Here is a 13,571-nt window from a genome sequence, read left to right as displayed (position 1 = left end):
GTGAAGGAGAAAACGCACTTATCTACAAAGTTTTGTAACAGAAACAAGAAAAAAAAAATTTCGGTCTTTTTTTTTTATTTGTTTAGCAGAAAATAAAAATCCCAGAGGTGATCAAAAACCACCAAAAGAAAGCTCTATTTGTGGGAACAAAATTATAAAAAATGTATTTGGGTACTGTGTAGCATGACCGCGCAATTGTCACTGAAAATTTGTCTGGGCAGGAAGGTGTATAAGTGCCCAGTATTGAAGTGGTTAAAAATCCTTTTTTTCATTGGTCCTATGTAATATTCTAATTTTCTGAGATACTGAATTTGGGGTTTTCACTAGCTGTAAGCCATAATCATCAAAATTTAAAGAAAGAAATGCTTGCAATATATCACTCTGTGTGTAATGCATCTATATAAAATATACGAGTTTCACTTTTTGAATTGAATTACTGAAATAAATGAACTTTAACGATATTCTGATTTTCTGAGATGCACCTGTATGTGTCTCTAATAAGGACTCAGACAGGGAAAAAAAAAAATGTTTCTTGTGCAATAGGCACCCATAGACATGGGATGGGTATTTCAGAATAGGCTGGAGGCATTTCAGTTTATCAACCTTATCTCTTTGTAATGGGAGGAATATCATCCTCATCTGCTAGAAAATGAATTGCACATGTCTGTATGAACTACCCAACTGCTGGTGAAGATGAGATGTACCATAATACCATGGAAATCTTGTATCAGACAAATGGAAACCATCATCCATAAACAGTACTGGGGAACTAATACAACACTAACTCCAATCTGAATGCAAATCTCTCCTACTCACCCATGTCATAGGCCAAGACGTCAGAAGAAAAACACTTTGCCCCCTGGCTGCTTTCTGTGTCATTGTGGGTGTTCCCACCAAATACCAGCATGTTGCCACTCAGGATCTCCGCCGTGTGCAAGAAGCGAGGAAAGTGGCTATATTTTAAGATTTTCCTAGGGAAAATAACAACGGATAGCAAAACATTAAAGTTGCACATACTGTATTTCTGTAAAGCTTTTTCTGTTATTCTTCTAAAGCTGCATTCATACTTATGATTCAGAGCATTGTGTCAGAAAACGAAAATAAAAAAGAGAAATCCTCTTTGCCCCATTGTTCTTTTCCAGTTTTTCATCAAAACACACCACACCTTAAAAAAATATATAAAACTATACTGTTATCTTGGATCCAGGTGGCAAGGTATACCCAGCACATTTTTCAGCTTGGCCCATCATCCCCCATAATTCAACTTACTACATAATCTAGACCGGTGGGCTACAAACTGTGGCCCAGGGGCAGATTCGGCTGTTTGCATGCTTCTATCTGGCCCTTGGGGTACAAATTCATCCACTGAAGCCAACAATCGGACATAACCCCCCCCCCCCCCCCCCCACACACACACACACACACACACACTGAGCCCAATGAAGAAGCACAATTCCTTTCAATGACACTGACAATGGGGCACAATTTCTCCCAATGACACCAACAATTGGGTCCAATGACACCAACTACGGCGAGGTGGAGCAGGGGTGGCGGTTGCTATGCAAAACCTGCTGGTGTAAAGGTACCCCGGAGCGGTTCGTAGCCGAAAGGGAAGCCTTCTGATGGGGATGGAGAACCACTGGTCGGTGCCAGGGGAGGGGACCCTGGCCTTCTGGCCTGGATTGTGGCAGCTTTAGCTGCGGTCAGTTTTTCAGGAGGGAACGTTGGTTCCCCTTTGTCCCACCGGGGGGAACGGCCTGTACTTCCCGTATGTAATTAGGTAGGAGTGATGGGAGCGAGGGTGAGGCCTGATGGTAAAGGGCTCTCACTAAGCTCCTGGATCTCCATGCCTTTCTGGCTGGGGTGGGAGCTGCTGTGGTCTGGGTTGGGGGGGGTCGGGGATGCTTCTGTTGAAAAGCATATAGTGATGTGCCCCTGAAGTGGCAGTTCAGGGGTGCCTTACTCTCACTGTGATTTAATCACTTTGAAGTCTGGCCCCGTGGTCACTTCACTGTATACACACTTTTCACACCTGCCTCTAGGGCCGGGCCTTTTGGCTAGGACCAGAGGAATTTTTGATTCATGGTCGGAGGGCCTGGTCATTGTATTCACAATGGCCACCTTTTCACTCTCCCTCTCCCTTCCCCAATTTATTTATATATTTTATTTGTGTGTTGTGTGTCACGTTTTATGTTTGTCACTTCACGTTTGACGAGTAGGGTGTCGGTCCTCGGGCCAACCCTGAAAGTTGTGTGGGAGGGTGGACATAGGCCTTCTGGCTAGGTTTGCCCTCTCTTTGGGGGGTCTCCCTTTGGGGGAGCCCCTACCCTAGTACCTGGGTGAGTCTGTTTCGGCAGACCTTCCAGAGAAAGGCGGTCATCCAGCTTCGGTTGGATGGGCCATGTATGGTACCTCAGTCCTCGTCTGGAGCCTAATGCCCCGGGGGATCAGGGTAAGGTCCTTCCTTGTGGAGGACAGCAGACATCCGTTGCACGTTTTTCTGTTCACTCTCTATGTGTGTGCACTTTTTTTGGCAGCGGGTAGAAGATTTTGGGTTGTGTTTTGCACGCCACAGGCTTTTCAATCGAAAAAACGATGGGGCATAATTCCTCCCAATGACACCAATAATAGGGCATAATTCCTCCCCCTTCCTTTCCACTGATGTCAGGTCCTTTTCTACTTCCAGTGACCACAGTACAACTCCTGTAAAGTCTGAAGGACAGTAAACTGGACTCCTGTTTAGAAAGTTTGGAGACCGTTGGGGAAATAGTTTGAGGAAGGCTTTTTTCTGTTCCAGCATGGCTGCACCCCTGTGCACAAAGCCAGCTTCATAAAGACATGGTTTGATGAGTTTGATGTGAAGGAATTTGATTGTCCTGCCCAGAGTCTTGAGTCTTGACCTCAACCCTACTGAACACCTCTGAGATAAATTGGAACACTGATTGTGAGCCAGCTCTTCTCATACAAAATCTGTAACTGACCTTAAAAAATGCTCTTTTGGCTGAATGGGCATAAATTCCCAGAGACAAAGTCTATATTGCAATGGTGTGTTACTACAACCCTTCCAAATTACAGTGAAAATAAGAGCCACACCTGTGCTCAGACTACAGCTGCACATACTGTAGGCAGACATCAAAGAAGAAGGTAGCGAACGCGGTGTGCTAAGCTCATAAAAATCTTCTTTATTATAGATCCATCAGGAGTTAAAAGTATCCTATGCACAAGAAGGGTTGACGCATTTCAGCCTGAGTGGACTTTAGTCATACTAAGCCCATCCAGGCTGAAACGCATCAACACTACATGTGTCATAGAATATTCTGTGTATTCTGTGACATAGAATACTTTTTTTTTTTTAATTAAGAAGATGGATAGGGCGCCAAATTACAATTACATACACAATCCAAAAATGATGCTGCTCCTAAAATTAGTGATAACCAATAAGCGAAACAGTAAAGAGCGCAACAATAGTGCAATCACACACAAGCTGAATAATCATGAAGTGAGTATAAAATAAAATTAAATTAACGTATATGAAAATCCGTGATACTGTCAAACATTACTATAAGACATGAATCATGAATCTTCTATGTGTGCTCCAAACACCATGTAGTGCTAAAGTGCAAATGCTTCAAATAAAATACTTCACCCGAAGTGGTATATCAAAGCGCTCACCAGATTGTATCGGCCACCAAGTGACCACCAGGCACGTAGTATACAAAGAAACCTCTTTTCACCCGATGTGTTCCTTCATAGGAATTACAGCATAGGTATGCTTTTTGTGGATCATATATATGTTACTCCTTATATATAACCAGCTCACATCCAATTCATGTAAACAGTGGCTCCACGTTTTTTAAAATTCTTTCCAATCCAATCCATTTCCTGTTTACAGAGGATTTGGATGAATTAGATGTGAGCTGGTTATACTAAGGAGTAACTTATATTTTATATATATATTGTGGCAGCACGCAGGTAAAGTCACCTGGTTGTATCCAGGATGGGAAATATGTGTGCCCTAGATTCAGGCTTTATGCAGACTTTTACAATTAGAGGGGAAGAGTTACTTCAGCTGGGCTCATTAAGTGGGCTCATTAAGACCTCTACAAAAAACCCCAGCATGCTTAGGGAGATGCTCCATCCTGGAACCAGTTTTGTGTTGTATAGACTGGGGAGTGTGATATCTGTTCTGTGCGGTGAGTTAATGCCTGTGTGGCAAACCTCTACAACAGAGACAGAGACAGGGACTGGTGCTGCACAAGGCTGCACCCAGTTGTTAGACAGGGAATCTAAGTGTGTAGTTAGAGGTCAAGCTGACCAGGATTTATTTTCATGTTTTATTTTTTGTTTGGCTGTTATATGTATCACTGCATGGAGCATAAATAAACCGCATCTTTTGTTTTTTGCACCTGTGAGGGGTTAGCTCGGCAGCGGGTGTGTGTGACCCGCTGGATGGGTTCACAACTCAAAGTCAGGCACAGCAGACAGCGGTGTAGGTTCAAAAAACAAAAGATCCGGTTTATTTATGCTCCATGCAGTGATACATATAACAGCCAAACAAAATAAAACAAGAAAATAAATCCTGGTCAGCTTGACCTCTAACTACACACATAGACTCCCTGTCTAACAACTGGGTACAGCCTTGTGCTGTACCAGTCCCTGCCTTTGTTGTAAAGGTTTTGCCACACAGGCGTTAACTCACCGCACAGTACAGGTGACACACTCCCCAGTCTATACAACACAAAACTGGTTCCAGGATGGAGCATCTCCCTATGCATGCTGGGGTTTTTTGTAGAGGCCTTAATGAGCCCACTTGCTTCAGCTTGGCTCATTAACTCTTCCCCTCTAATTGTAAAAGTCTGCATAAAGCCTGAATCTAGGACACACATATTTACCATCCTGGATACAACCAGGTGACTTCACCTGCCTGCTGCCACACACCTACAACGCTGTCTGCTGTGCCTGATTTTGTGTTGTGAACCCATCCAGGGGGTCACACACACCCGCTGCCGAGCTAACCCCTCACAGTTGGTGGAGAATTTTGGCAGTTTTTTTTCAATTTTTTTTTAAAGGCCAGCATGGAAGAGATACTGAGACAGCTGGCTCTAGCAAATGCAAATCAGCAGCAAACAAATGCGGCTTTACAAAAGAGCCTTGCAGCCCAGCAGAAAGCTCATCAGCAGAGTCTGGAAGCTCAGCAACAAGCCCAGCAGCAGACAAATGCAAATCAGCAGCAGACAAATGCAACTTTGCAGCAGAGTTTGGAAGCTCAGCAACAAGCCCAGCAGCGATCTGAAGCCCGCTTCATAGACCTGTTGCAGAAGCAAGAGCAGAGTTTTCATCAGCAAATAGAGACATTGATACAGCAACGTCCGCAGACCAATGAAGCAAGTGGTTACAATAATACCGCATCCTTTGGTGTGAGCCGTTTACTGACAAAAATGACTGGAGAGGATGATCCGGAGGTGTTTTTGACCACATTTGAAAGGACTGCTGAAAGGGAAAAGTGGCCTAAGGAGCAATGGGCTGGACTGGTGGCCCCTCTGTTAACTGGGGAATCGCAGAAAGCTTATTATGACCTAGAGCCTGACCAAGCAAAAGACTATGTGGTACTAAAAACAGAAATATTGGCACGGCTGGGTGTCACCCTGGCCGTCCGGGCTCAGCGTGTGCATAATTGGACTTTTCAGGTTGGAAAACCCCCCAGATCTCAAATGTATGATCTCATTCACCTGAGCAGGAAGTGGCTGCAGCCAGAGATTTTGACCGCACCAAACATTGTGGAACGTGTGGTTATGGATCGTTTCCTGAGAGCTCTTCCTACTGCCATCCAAAAATGGGTAAGCCATGGAGACCCAGAAAATGCAGATAAACTTGTGGATCTGGTTGAGAGGTACTTGGCTACAGAGAACTTGACCACCTCTTCCAGGGACTCACGGACTTTCCATCCTAAGACCAGATCATCCCCAGTGGCGGGTAAGATGACTCCAAGGGGTGAGGGTGGAGAGAGTGAGAGGATGGGAGTTCTACCTAAGGTCTGGCGGGAGCAGCCCGGGAAGCCCAGGCTGCAAGAGGCAGCGAAAAAGATTATTTGCTACCGCTGCCGGCAAGAGGGACATATTGCAGCCAATTGCCCAGTTGTGGATGAGCCTATGCAATGTGACTTTATAAGGGAGAGACGTCAGTCGCTGTTTGCGACAGTTGCATGCACTGCCATTCGGGGACCTGAGAAACATTTATGTAAAATGTGTATTAATGGTAGAAATGTTGATGTGTTGCTGGATTCAGGTAGCCTGGTAACATTGATAAAAGCTGAATTAGTTACTACAGAGGTCTCTGGGAAGAACAGGGTGGCTGTTATTTGTGTGCATGGGGACACCCGAGAGTATCCTGTAACTTCAGTGTTTTTTTGAGACCCCCAAAGGTAACCTCTCTCATCAGGTGGGGTTAGTGTCTCACTTACCACATGATGCTATTGTGGGAAGGGATTTTCCAAAATTCTGGGAACTCTGGGATTGTCCTGAGCCCCCCACTGGTGCCCCTATAAACCAGGAAGATGACCAGAATTCCTCTGGGAGTGGTGAGGACTCTCCTGAATTTCCCTTGTCGGTATTGGCGGGGGAAACTCGAGAAACTCGGGAGGAGCCAACATCCTCAGATGAAAACATGCCGTCTGTGGAGTTTTCGGATCTTGAGGTTCACAGGGAAAATTTTGCCACAGAACAGTTAAAAGACCCCACCCTAATAAAGGCACGGGAAAATGTGGTGAAAATAGATGGCGAGTTAGTGAACCCAGATAAGACTTGCACTTATCCTTACTTCACTATGGAAAGGGACCTGCTGTATCGAGTGGCTCAAAGGGCAGAAGAAACCATTGAGCAACTTGTAGTGCCCAAACCTTACAGGAAGTTGGTGTTAGAATTGGCTCATGGGCACATTCTGGGAGGTCATCTGGGGACCGAAAAAACCAGAGAGAGGGTATTGCAGAGATTCTATTGGCCTGGGGTCATGAAGGAAACAGAAAATTATTGTTCCTCCTGCCCTGTGTGTCAGAAGTCGGCACCTATGCCACATTTCCGTAACCCACTGGTACCTCTTCCTATCATTGAGGTCCCCTTTGAAAGGATCGCAATGGATTTGGTAGGTCCGATAATGAAGTCCGCCAGGGGGCATCAGTACATTTTGGTTATATTGGACTATGCCACCCGTTATCCGGAAGCAATTCCTCTCCGAAATACCTCGGCCAAAACCATAGCCAAAGAGCTATCTCTTGTTTTTAGCCGCGTGAGTATTTGTAAGGAACTGCTTACGGACCAAGGTACACCCTTTATGTCCCGGGTTATGAAAGAATTATGCAAATTGTACAAAGTGACGCAATTGCGTACATCTGTGTATCACCCCCAAACAGATGGGTTGGTTGAAAGATTCAACAAAACCCTAAAACAAATGTTAAAGAAGGTGGTGGATAGAGATGGAAAGAATTGGGACTGTCTAATACCCTATCTAATGTTTGCCATTAGGGAGGTATCCCAATCCTCTACGGGTTTCTCACCCTTCGAGTTGCTCTATGGGAGACACCCAAGAGGGCTGCAGGATATCGCCAAGGAAACTTGGGAAAATGAGAGTTCTCCTCACAGGAGTGTGATTGAGCATGTCGCCCTGATGCAAGATAGAATTGCACAGGTAATGCCAATTGTAAAGGAACATTTAACCCAAGCGCAGTTAGCACAGCAGAGAGTGTACAACCGTGGGGCCAAGACCCGTACTTTTTCCCAGGGGGATAGGGTCTTGGTGCTAGTCCCTACGGTTGAAAGCAAATTTCTGGCCAAATGGCAAGGTCCATACGAAGTAATTGAAAAAATTAGTGAGGTGAACTACAGGGTTAGACAGCCAGGAAGGTGAAAGCCGGAGCAGATCTATCACGTCAATCTGCTGAAAGCCTGGAGGGATAGGGAATCCCTAGTCGCAGAGACTTTGTCACAAGCACAGCCTGATTGCTTAGTTCCTGAGGTTGGAATAGCAGACACCTTATCGAAACCCCAACAACAGGAGGTTAAAGAGTTTGTACTTCGTAACAAAGAGATTTTCTCTGAGCTGCCGGGACAAACATCTGGCGTAGAGCATGACATTATCACCCCGCCAGGAGAAAGGGTAAAACTAAAACCTTATAGAATACCAGAGGCCCGACGGGAGGCAATACGTGGGGAGGTTCAAAGGATGTTGGAATTGGGTGTGATAGAGGAGTCCCAGAGTGACTGGTCCAGTCCTATCGTACTAGTGCCCAAACCTGATGGGAGCTGGCGGTTTTGTAACGATTTTCGACAATTAAATAAAGTTACAAAATTTGACACCTACCCCATGCCACGTATAGATGAGTTGATTGACCGGCTGGGAACAGCCCGATATATGACAACTCTTGATCTCACCAAAGGGTATTGACAAATTCCCCTGGCCAAGTCGGCCAAGGAGAAAACTGCGTTTGTAACCCCAGATGGGGCATTCCAATATAAGAGAATGCCGTTTGGGTTACAGAATGCACTGGCAACATTCCAGCGGAAAATGGATAAGATTCTGAGGCCCCATCAGAAATATGCTGCAGCTTACCTGGATGATGTGATTATTCATAGCACAGACTGGGTCTCACATTTGCCAAAAGTACAAGCAGTCCTAGACTCTATCCGGGAAGCTGGGTTTATGGCCAATCCAAAGAAGTGTACCATTGGACAGGAGGAGGCCAAATATCTTGGGTACACTATTGGGAGGGGGGTGATAAAACCCCAAGTCAATAAAGTCGAGGTCATACAGAGTTGGCCACGTCCCAACAGCAAGAAACAGGTATGAGCCTTTCTGGGAATCGCTGGATATTATCGACGATTCATTCCCCATTTTGCTTCTCAGGCTGTGCCCCTCACCAACCTGACAAAAGGGAAAGAGTCAGTCATGGTTAAATGGTCCCCAGAGGCTGAAGAAGCATTTCAGTCCTTAAAAACAGCCTTATGTAGCCAGCCAGTGTTGTACTCACCAGACTTCTCTAAGGACTTCGTGGTACAAACTGATGCATCAGACGTTGGGTTAGGAGCAGTGTTATCCCAGGTCTGGAATGGGGAAGAGCACCCAGTTATTTACCTCAGCAGGAAGTTGAAGTCCCATGAGGTAAATTACTCCACGATTGAGAAGGAATGTTTAGCAGTGAAGTGGGCTCTAGATTCCCTTCGGTACTATCTGCTAGGTAGGCACTTTGACCTGGTGACTGATCACGCTCCTTTAAAGTGGATGGCTCAGAACAAGGAGACCAATAGAAGGGTAAATAGGTGGTTCCTGGCCCTACAGGAATTTAACTTTACAGTTAAGCATCGCCCTGGTGTTAAAAAGGGGAATGTGGATGCTTTGTCTCGGATACATGCGTGTCTGACTGCTTGTGTTACAACCCCAAGGTTGAAACAAGAGGGGGGGGTATGTGGCAGCACGCAGGTAAAGTCACCTGGTTGTATCCAGGATGGGAAATATGTGTGCCCTAGATTCAGGCTTTATGCAGACTTTTACAATTAGAGGGGAAGAGTTAATGAGCCCAGCTGAAGTAAGTGGGCTCATTAAGACCTCTACAAAAAACCCCAGCATGCTTAGGGAGATGCTCCATCCTAGAACCAGTTTTGTGTTGTATAGACTGGGGAGTGTGATACCTGTTCTGTGCGGTGAGTTAACGCCTGTGTGGCAAACCTCTACAACAGAGACAGGGACTGGTGCTGCACAAGGCTGCACCCAGTTGTTAGACAGGGAATCTAAGTGTGTAATTAGAGGTCAAGCTGACCAGGATTTATTTTCATGTTTTATTTTTTGTTTGGTTGTTATATGTATCACTGCATGTAGCATAAATAAACCGCATCTTTTGTTTTTTGCACCTACAACGCTGCCTGCTGTGCCTGATTTTGTGTTGTGAACCCATCCAGGGGGTCACACACACCCGCTGCCGAGCTAACCCCTCACAATATATATATATATATATATATATATATATATATATATATATATATATACATACACCATCCTCACTTGGATTGAGACCTGGGTGATCCACAAACAGCATACCTATGATGTAATACCTCTGAAGGGACACATCGGATGAAAGAGGTTTCTTTGTATACTACATGCCTGGTGGTCACTTGGTGGCCAATGCAATCTGGTGAGCGCTTTAATATACCACTTTGGGTGAAGCACTTTATTTGAAGCATTTGCACTTTAGCACTACACGGTGTTTGGAGCACACATAGAAGATTCATGATTAATGTCTTATGCCCCATACACACGGTCGGAAATTCCGGCTGAAAATGTCCGATTGGATTATGTTGTTGGAAAATCCGATCGTGTGTGGGCTCTATTGGACTTTTCCATCTGAATTTCCGATGGGAAAAGTTTGAGAACTGGATCTAAAATTTTCAGACAACAAAATCCGCTCAGACTTTTTCCGATCGTGTGTAAAGAATTCCGATGCATGCTTTTGGAGACGAAAGCTATTGGCTACTGGCCTCTACGTAGTCCCGTCGTATTTTTTTACGTCACCTTGTTCTGAATCGGATTTGTGCGACCGTGTGTATGCAACACAAGTTTCGGCCAAAATCCGTTAAAAAAAAATCAGACGGATTTTGTGGTCGGAATGTCCGAACGTGTGTATGGGGCATTATGGTAATGTTTGACAGTATCACGGACTTTCATATACGTTAATTTAATTTATTTTATATTCATTTCATGATTATTCAGCTTGTTTGTGATTGCACTATTGTTGCGCCCTTTACTGTTTCACATAGAATACTTTTTACTCCCAAAGGAGTAAAAAGGAGGACTTTTTACTCCAAAATTTTGTGGAAAACCTTCCCAAAAAACAGGAGGCTGGTGAAGCCACAAATGGGAAGGCAACCTCATAAGAATGCCTAGGATTCTCACTTATTGTTAAACAGACAAATGGACTTTTCTCTCCACCGGAGTTCTTGAGAAATGCAAGAGGCCAGGTATTGATAATCATACCAACATTTACACGAGTCTTTTAAGAACTGTCTCTCTGAAACCAGTCTTGGACTTCTGCTGCTTCACTTAAAGCCAAAAATTCAAAGCACCTTCCAGGAATCGGGATTCAGATGCTATATCTGTAAGCCCTTGTACACACGGTCGGACATTCCGACAACCAAATCCGTCGGATTTTGTCCGACGGATTTTGTCCGAAACTGTTGCATACACACAGTCGGACAAAGTTGTCAGAAAATCCGATCGTACGTAACGTGATGACGTTATTTCATTAGGACGGGACTACGTTCAGGCTAGTAGCCAATAGCTTTGGTCTAGGTATTTGATCTGAGCATGCGTGGCACTTTGTCCGATCGGAATTCTCTACACATGATCGAACAAAGTCCGATCGGATCATGTTGTCGGAAAATTTTATAGCCCGGCTGGAAAACTTGGTCCGTTGGATACTCGACGGAAACAGTCCGATGGAGCCCACACACTGTCGGATTATCCCACAACACGGTCCGATCGGACATTGTCCATCGGAATGTCCAACCGTGTGTACAAGGGCTAAGAGAGGTAAGCACTTACCACATACGCCTGTCTACGTCATACTTGTACAGGTCACCAACGAGTCTGTTCTTACTGCCGGGAAAGGTTTTATAGCCCCCAAAGATGTAGATGGATCTGGTGGTTTTATCGTAAACACTGCTGTGTCCGTATCCTCCTTGCACTATAGCACCCCGAGTCTCCACTATGTCCCACGTATTTGTGTCTGGAGGAAAGAGACAGGTTTACACATAAGTTCTGCTTGAATGCTCCTTCACACAATGTAAGTCTGTAATGATTAGACAGCAAATTATTATTATTCTTATTATACAGGATTTATATAGCGCCAACAGTTTTCGCCTCACTTTACAAAATAAAGGGGTACACTACAACAACAATACAGTTCAATAAAGAAGGAATAGGAATGCCCTGCTCATGGATCAAAATTGACAGTGAATCAAGTCTTTGCTCATGTCTAATGGTAAAAAAAGCCATAATGAATACAAAATTAAAATTAATGTTAATTAAAAACAAACATAAAATAATATAAAAATAAAAAGGTGCACTTTTGATTTACCCCCTGGGTGGTTATTCATATCAAAACGGTTGATCAATTTTGTTTTGCTGGTGGCAAAAATCTCTATTGCAGGAGCATGGAAGACCCCGTCAGTGGCTTTCAGGAGGATGAATCAGCCACTACATCCATATCAACATGACGGTGGTGATCACAATATGGATGTTTTCAATCCAAAGGTTCCTTTTAGGTGTTGATTTACACCCCTTTAGTAGTTATAATGTCATAACTTACCATAGATCTTCTCCTGTTTCCATTTATGTATTTTGATCTTGGAGATCTGGTTGAGACATTACACCATGAATACGATACTGATAATTTTTTATTACCATGTCCAGATGTTTAGTTTCTGTCATTGGCTGATATTCCCTTAAACAGGGGGTCGCTGATGATCTGGTAAGCCCCCATCTTACTAGTGGTGATTAAAGGTGACGGGTCCCACGCGGTAAAGTATATTATTTTTATTCAATCAAGTCACACTATCTGTTGGATTTTTTTGATATTTCTATGGACATTTATTTATGATTTATGGACTCACATATGAATTAATTTTTATAATTTTTTTATCGCACATTTACATGTTAATATTGATTTCGTTTGAATGCCACTTTATTTTGGTTTGGGATTGTCACCATTTTTGCATGTTTCACCTGTGCGATTATTTAATCATTATTTATTAAACAAGTGCTGCACTTTATTTATTTTTTTTTTTATTTGCATTTCTGTGCCCAGTATCAGGGTTATGGTGTTCAGCTGCTGTTAGTTGTTTAAGTTTAACTGAGCGTGGATATTTATCTACTTACATTGGCTGCTATTGTAATGTCAACTTTTTGTGTTCTCTTTATGAAAATAAAAATGTTTTGTCTGTAAAAAGGTGCACTTTCATTATTTTAAAATTGTAAAGAATATAACAGGTTTTTACCAAGTACGCAGCAATGTGGAATTCTGGGCGCATTGTGGGAGGTTGAGGGGCATTGTGTTGGCTATAGGCTTTCAGGGGGCCTGGGGGCACTATGGCCCACTATGGAATGCAGGGGGCACTATGGGAGCTGGGAGGAACTGTGGGAGGTTAAAGAGGAAGTAAACCCTGGTGAGTTTTACTTCCTTTTTATTTCTCTGCAAAGGTAAAGCATAATGGGCTACTATGCATCGCATAGTAGCCCATTATGTGTCACTTATGCCGCATACACGCAATCGAATTGTCCGGTGGACTTGGTCCAGCAAACAATCCGCCAGACTTTATAACGAACGGACTTGGCCACACACAGACACTCCGAAAGTCCGGCGATTGCTAACGTGATGACGTACAGCACGTAAGACGGGACTAGAAAAAGGAAGTTCAATAGCCAGTAGCCAATAGCTTCCTTCTCATACTTGCTTCAGAGCATGAGTCATTCTTAGGCCGCGTACACACGGGCGGATTGTTCGCCCAACTAAGTTCGTCAAACAATCCGAC

General features: G+C 44.0%; 1 protein-coding gene across 1 annotated transcript in view; it reads right to left on the bottom strand.

Annotated features, from left to right (window-relative positions):
• Window positions 1-13,571, bottom strand: part of LOC143975571 (attractin-like) — a gene marked incomplete in the record, with an annotated part of 173,878 nt that overhangs the window by 96,979 nt on the left and 63,328 nt on the right. Inside the window, 2 exon segments of the mRNA XM_077478034.1 lie at window positions 817-971; window positions 11,584-11,767. Of these exon segments, the coding sequence (XP_077334160.1) occupies window positions 817-971; window positions 11,584-11,767 (339 nt within the window).

The sequence above is a fragment of the Lithobates pipiens genome, unplaced genomic scaffold, assembly GCF_037356315.1.
Source record: "Lithobates pipiens isolate NorthernLeopardFrog02 unplaced genomic scaffold, aLitPip1_a1.2 Scaffold_13, whole genome shotgun sequence".
NCBI classification, from domain to species: domain Eukaryota; kingdom Metazoa; phylum Chordata; class Amphibia; order Anura; family Ranidae; genus Lithobates; species Lithobates pipiens.
Note: the sequence above shows the minus strand (reverse complement) of the source record. Positions and strands in the feature narration are given on the sequence as shown.